This window comes from Martes martes (genome assembly GCF_963455335.1).
Source record: "Martes martes genome assembly, chromosome: 2".
Taxonomy (NCBI): domain Eukaryota; kingdom Metazoa; phylum Chordata; class Mammalia; order Carnivora; family Mustelidae; genus Martes; species Martes martes.
In genome coordinates, this window is record NC_137889.1 from 27,053,899 (window position 1) to 27,060,375 (window position 6,477).

At 46.1% G+C, this 6,477-nt stretch overlaps 1 protein-coding gene across 1 annotated transcript in view; it reads left to right on the forward strand.

The window, feature by feature from the left end:
* Nucleotides 1-2,683, forward strand: part of FAT1 (FAT atypical cadherin 1) — a gene marked incomplete at its 5' end in the record, with an annotated part of 117,040 nt that extends 114,357 nt beyond the window's left edge. Inside the window, one exon of the mRNA XM_080795075.1 lies at nt 1,234-2,683. Within this exon, the coding sequence (XP_080651201.1) occupies nt 1,234-1,862 (629 nt within the window). The 3' untranslated portion in view covers nt 1,863-2,683. The remainder of the gene's footprint in view (nt 1-1,233) is intronic.
* Between the last annotated feature and the right edge of the window lie 3,794 nt (nt 2,684-6,477).

Sequence of the window (6,477 nt, forward strand, 5' to 3'; positions counted from 1 at the left end):
GTGTGTCTTACATAACTTTGGATGTATTTGGATTGTGTCATCAATACCGTTCAGTATCACGAAGGTGTCTTTTAAGTTCCCTCTCAATTTACGTGTTTATTGGAGCTTATAGACTCTTCCTAACCAAATTGGGTGCGTGTTCAGGTTCAGATAGCCAGAAAAAAGAAAAAGAACGTAAACTCATGTTGAGTTCCCTGGCAGAGCTCATCACCCCCATCTTTTCCTCTCCTCCCCTGCCCCATTTCATTTGTGCCACATGCATTTCTCAGCCATTTGGACCTTCTAGGGAGCACGGCTCAGAGGCTGGTCCATGGCTGACTGGGCCTTGAAAAACAGTGGGCATTGTATTATGTACTGACCGTGATTGCCTTTCCAGCCATCTTTCTGTTTTAATTATAAATATTTTCTTTTCTCTCTACTCTGCCACCAAAAGAGTCTTTGGCTGCTCCCGACCTCAGCAAATCAAGAGGTGACTTATGCATGCCAGTTGTTCATTGATACTCACTAAAAAAAATTGGTAAAGGTTTGCCCCCACGGCTGCCCTGCTTCACTTGTCCGCTCCGTGGATGCCGCAGTAACTGAGTCCAGAGCTGTGTGTGCTGCATTCTAAACCCGTCGCCTCGCCTGCGTGTCCGAGGAGTTCCGTAATCTCCGGGGTGGGGGGAGCATCCCCATATCGGGAGGTTCCTAAAAAAAAATATAGTCCAAAATGATTCTTTGTCCTTGTGAAAGTAACAAAAACTGGTTGTTGTAATCGATCCAAACTTATGCTGTTTTTCAGTTTTGGGTTGCATTTTGCTTGATTTGGAAGCATGCTTTGTACGTACCTTTATTAATGTCTATAAAGGAATTTTATTTTGTAATGTTAGCATGTTGCTGCGTCCTGAGCCTGAACGGATCCCCTTCAGATAGAGCAGTGGGTCCTGAAGGGCAGATGGGAAGCGCTTGTTGGAAAGTACCCATCCTTCAGAGGCCGGCACCCTGCTTCTGTTCAGACTTGTTTGCTTTCCTTGAAAGTTAAGCGCCTACATGAAACTGTAGGTCCCCCTTTTGGAACTAGAGCCCGGCTCAGAGAGGTTGTCAAAACTTCGTCAGGGTGAGGGGGGCCCTCAAAGCATTGAGAAGAGAGCAGGGAGGAACCCGTGGGAAGCCTTTGCGCTTGTTCTACACTTTGTGCACTGGCCCAGACAGCGGGGAGGAAAGACACTGAAATCTGTTCTCTTTCCTGCCAAGGCTATCACTGGGATACGTCGGATTGGATGCCGAGCGTTCCTCTGCCAGATATACAAGAATTTCCCAATTACGAGGTCATTGACGAGCAGACCCCACTCTACTCAGCAGATCCAAATGCCATCGACACAGACTATTACCCCGGAGGCTACGACATCGAGAGCGATTTCCCACCGCCACCGGAAGACTTCCCCGCACCTGACGAACTGCCGCCCTTGCCTCCGGAATTCAGCGACCAGTTCGAGTCCATACACCCTCCCAGAGACATGCCCGCCGCAGGCAGTCTGGGCTCCTCCTCAAGAAACCGGCAGAGGTTCCACTTGAATCAGTATCTGCCCAATTTCTACCCCGTCGATATGTCTGAACCTCAAAAACCAGGCGCCAGCGAGAACAGTCCATGCAGAGAACCCTATGCCCCCTACCCTCCAGGGTACCCCAGAAACTTTGAAGCCCCTCCCGCAGAAACCATGCCCCTGTCCGTGTACGCCTCCACGGCCTCCTGCTCTGACGTGTCGGCGTGCTGTGACGTAGAGTCGGAGGTCATGATGAGTGACTACGAGAGTGGGGAGGACGGTCACTTCGAGGAGGTGACGGTCCCCCCGCTGGATGCGCAGCAACACACGCAGGTGTGACGCTCAGCCTCCCCCCAAAGTGCCTGGACCCGAACGAACCTGGAGCTGGTTCTGTACGTGATCTTCTGCATCATTCTCCGCAGCAGTGCTTCAGCGCTTTTCTTTCCTTCTCTTCTTTTTGGGTGAGCTACCATGGGCATGGCTGCACTGAGTCACGCACCTCTGGACAGGTTAGCCATTTCCGGTGTCCGAACCTACTGTAACGGGAGGAGGTTTCCTTTGGCCGTGCCATTTCCGAACCTCTGTCTGCATTTACATGTGTCTGTTAAAGTAATGAAACGAAAAATCAGTCCTATCACCTTGTTAGCATGATTCATGTATTTATATAGATTTGATTATTTTTTCTTTTTTTTGTAAATTTTATGTACAGATTTGATTTCTCATAGTTTTAACTAGGTTTTTCAAGATTCTTGGTGCATTTGTTTTTGACCGAAATTTGGTGGTGTTAGCGTCATTACCTAGCACCCTGATTTTTTAATATAACCAGGGTTTCATTATATGTCCTCTTCCACTGAAGTACATTTCATTAAGACATTTCAACATAGTCTTTGATTTCTAGCTGTACATAGGAGGAGGAAAGATCTTCCACATGGACATGTCTTAAATGAGTTACTGTATTTTAGAATTATAAACATTTTTCATTACTGGAAAGTGTAATGGGGACCTTCTCCTTACCTGTTTAGAACCAAAACCATCACTACACCGTTTTTATAGTGTCTGTATATTTGTGATGCAACGGTCATGTAAAGGTTTTTACTGAAAACTACCATTAGCCAGTCTTTCTTACTGACAATAAATTATTAATAAAATACTTTAGCGTTACTGCCTGTTTTTCCTGTGTTTAGACCCTTGTTTAGGATTTAGTTAAAGAGTTGACACTGCTGGATGGGTGTAGAGACATTAGGTTTTTGGGGCCTTCGATGTTAAGGGCCTAGATGCCAAACCAGGTGGTACTTACAGATGTAGCCACTAGGTGGCAGTGCACGGCTACTTGAGGCTGCTCAGAGTTCCAGGTGTAAGCCCAAGACCCTGCTCTTATCTGTGTTTTCCAACTAAAACTTCAAGAAAACTTTCCTTTATACATTTTCTCAGTATTTGTTGGGTATCATTTAAAGGCTTCTATGGTCTTCACCTCTGACTTTACCAAAAACAAAGTATAAAGCATTTTATCTTCTGTAATCGAGGAACACCTACTTGTATATTTAGTCTGAAACCAAGAAGCTATTTGCCACGTGGATACAGGGAAATCCACCTACCCAACAGGTCCTTATTATCCGCCCTGTGTCCTGTGAGATGCAAGACAGATTCAGGCGCTCTCAGAACTTCAGAAAGCTACTTTCTTCCTTTAAGTAAGTGAAGTAAATGCTGCCTTTGCTTTATCAGAGGAGATCAGATGCATAGTCTAAACATCAGAGCTGGCTCTGATAACGGAAACACAGCACCCTCATACCTTCTGCTGTATCCAGGTGCAACTCTGAGCAGTTTCCTGTTTCTCTGTTCATATGTTTAGGTCTCTATATTGCTTCTGGGGTCACTAATTTTTTTAGGAATTGCGTATTAATGCAGCGTGATGTTCAAGGAAGGCCTTGTAACTACTAACCCACCTCCATGTAGTTAAACCCTACCTTCTGGATTAATGCACATACAGGGTTCACACTGTTTTGGTGGTGGTAATACTCACTGCTGCACCAAGTGTAGTACGTGATGTTTATTTCCATTTACTTTGCTACTTTCCCTTTTTCTGAAACAGTCGCCTTAATTTTTCTTTTACTTTTCAAAACCTGAAGCTATTTCATTAATTTATCCAAAAGATATTTTTTGGTCACCTACTGTATGTGATTGTTCACAAAAAGACAAAAACCCCTACCTTGCCCGCTCCCTGTCACGGCATATACACGGTGGTGTGGCGGGGTGGGGAGGCTGCTGAAAACCACAGGTGCACGCTGCATGGGGTGATGCCCAGTCTCCTCCCCGCTGCCCCGAGGGCTGCGCAGTCAGCGTCTGGATGCAAGGAAGCTTTGGTAGAACTCTGGGAAATCCTGCTCTGTCTCCTCCTCCTGTGAGTTGGTTTCTGTGAAATATAAAGTAGTCAGGAACTAGATCATCTTCACAAAATTAGCTTGAATTCCTATTGAGTTTTCAGTGACTTCATAGAAATTTAGCAGTTAGGTTTATAATCTGTCAGACCTGGAAAACTACCCCAACGCCCATCCACCACCCCCAGACTTCCTCCAGTTCCGGGGTCCCCTCCGCTGGCAACCTCCACCTCCTCCCAGCCCACTGACTCTGCTCTGTAACCTTCTGAAGGTCAACGTGGGCTGCTCGTTCTGTTTTGCAGACTGGCGTGGACTTTCTGATCACTCTTCATCGGAAGCATTAGGTTCAATTTCAATTAGTGCACCAGCTGAGAGCAAGTTATTTGTCAGAATTTCATTTCCTCACAGCAGTTCACTGCCTCTACTGCAAACAGAATGAGCCACTTGGAAAGAATGACAAGTATTTTTTTTTCCTCCAAGAAAACCTCTGCTTATGTGAACACTTAGGGAATGAATGCACTTGTCCCCGTGCTGTCAGAAAGTGTGGCCCTAGAAGAGGCTAGGTTTTCAAAGGATGCTAGACACAGAAAATGTGTAACGTTTGAATGCAGATGTCCTTGGACCCTATAGATCTTACAAAGAGCTATGAGCATCTCTAGGAGACGCTCAGTGGTTCTAAACCAGAGCGGTTACCCAGTTGTCTCAAGGAGTAGAAAGAAATTCTCATAATGTCTAACGATGGTTGCTTCAATTAACTGTAATGTTTGTAAGTACCACCTAACAGTTTAGGACACGGGAAGAATATAGGAAGAGGAACAAACCCTCATCTACCCCGATGCTCTGTCAGCCTCTTCAGGCCTGTCAGAGACTGAGAAGCACAGCCCCGCCTCCTTGCCAGATATGGGATATTAGCCCCTGCAAATGAGGATGGCAAACATTTTTCAATGATGCTCTTGTGATTTGCGTTTGTAACTAATTACCCTAAATGAGTCTTTTTCTCTTCTTTCAAGGGTAAGTATACTTTCAATAGAGGCTTTAAGATAGGGTGGAACAAAATAAAATTTTAATTGTAGACCTCACTAAAATTTCTTTAAACCACATGTGTAAAATGCACAAAGGTTCTCCAACTAAAAAGCTCTTACTGGATTGAGATTGTTTTTAATAATGACCTCAAATGCTAAGTTTTTACTTCTAATGGGGAATTTCACAAGATTTAAAAAGTTTTGAAAAAGATTTAAAAATACACTCCAGTCATTGGAAACTGCTCTGACCTTTAATTTCTGCGCCATAGTTTTGAGTCACACTGGGGTTCTGGAGCTACCCTCCTAATGAGTGTCAGAGCTCGGTTTCTTCTTTACTGGATTAAGAGCAGCAGCGAACACCTATGTCAGCACCATACTTTAAAGAACTATGGCTACATAACCCTTACAACCCCCATGTGGAGGCACGGAGGGAGGATCTCATCTCTTGTCATTGTTTACAGTTTATGTAAGAGAAACAGACATTTGTCTGCCGCGAAGCTGGCAAGCGGTAAAGCCCCATTCAGCCTGGGGGGTCTGAGGGCAGAGCCCACCCTCCTCACCAAGACCTGCTACCCCACCCGGCAGGTGCCCCCCTTCCCCGAATGCCCTGCCTCGGGGAAGCAGGGCATTCCAGGACGGGCTCAGACCGCAGTCCGCACCCCTGCTTAGGTAGCTCTGCATAGTTTCGGGTTCGGTTTAACTCTCTTTGCAGGAGGGCTCCTTTTTAAAACCCTGGTTCCTTGGGGTACACTTGCAAACTCCCGTGCCTTCCGGCATCAGCAGGTGGAAACTGCTGGCTTTTGAGCCACAGACCTCAAAGTTCAAAGCTGCGTCCTGCTGCTCATTAGCTGTATGATGAAGAACCAACTTGTATTTAGGTGCTTCCTTTGAAAAGGAGGTGTGACCCGTAAGTGCCACACAGGAGCTCCGCAGAATCAAACCAGTGATCTAAATGAGGGTCCTTAGGAGACCTGCTTACATTCCATTCTGCAATTAGTAACTCTTTGAATCTATCCAGTGACCACCCCACTCCCCTTTAGCATTCCCACTTTCCAGATCAGGAAACCCCGACACGAGATAATTTTCTGAAGGTCCCTCCACAGGTCAGTGTTGGGACTGAAATCCAGAGCCCTGACTCTGGTCTCAAAGCTCCATCCCCCAGCCTTCTCTCTGAAGCATCACTGAAGCGAACCGGCCTGCACATGCAGAGTTCCTCACCAGCATTCTGGCACAAAGTAGATGTTCACCAAATGCTTTCGCTGCTGTACTCTTTCCTCCCTCACTGCCACCCCAGTCTTCAAACAGGTATTTTAATAGTTTATTTTTAAGATGTATCATATGGAAGTTTCATGGGGGGGGGGGGCGGTCAGAAGGAGAGGAGGAGAAAGAATCCATGCCCAGCCCAGAGCCTCACGCCGGTTCAAGCTCACAACCCTGAGAACTTGAGCCCAAATCGAGATGCTTAACTAACTGAGCCACCCAGGCATCCCTGAAAGTTTCGTTGACTTAGTGCCTTTATAGAACATGCTCTAACTCAAAGAAGCTTCCTAACCCAGT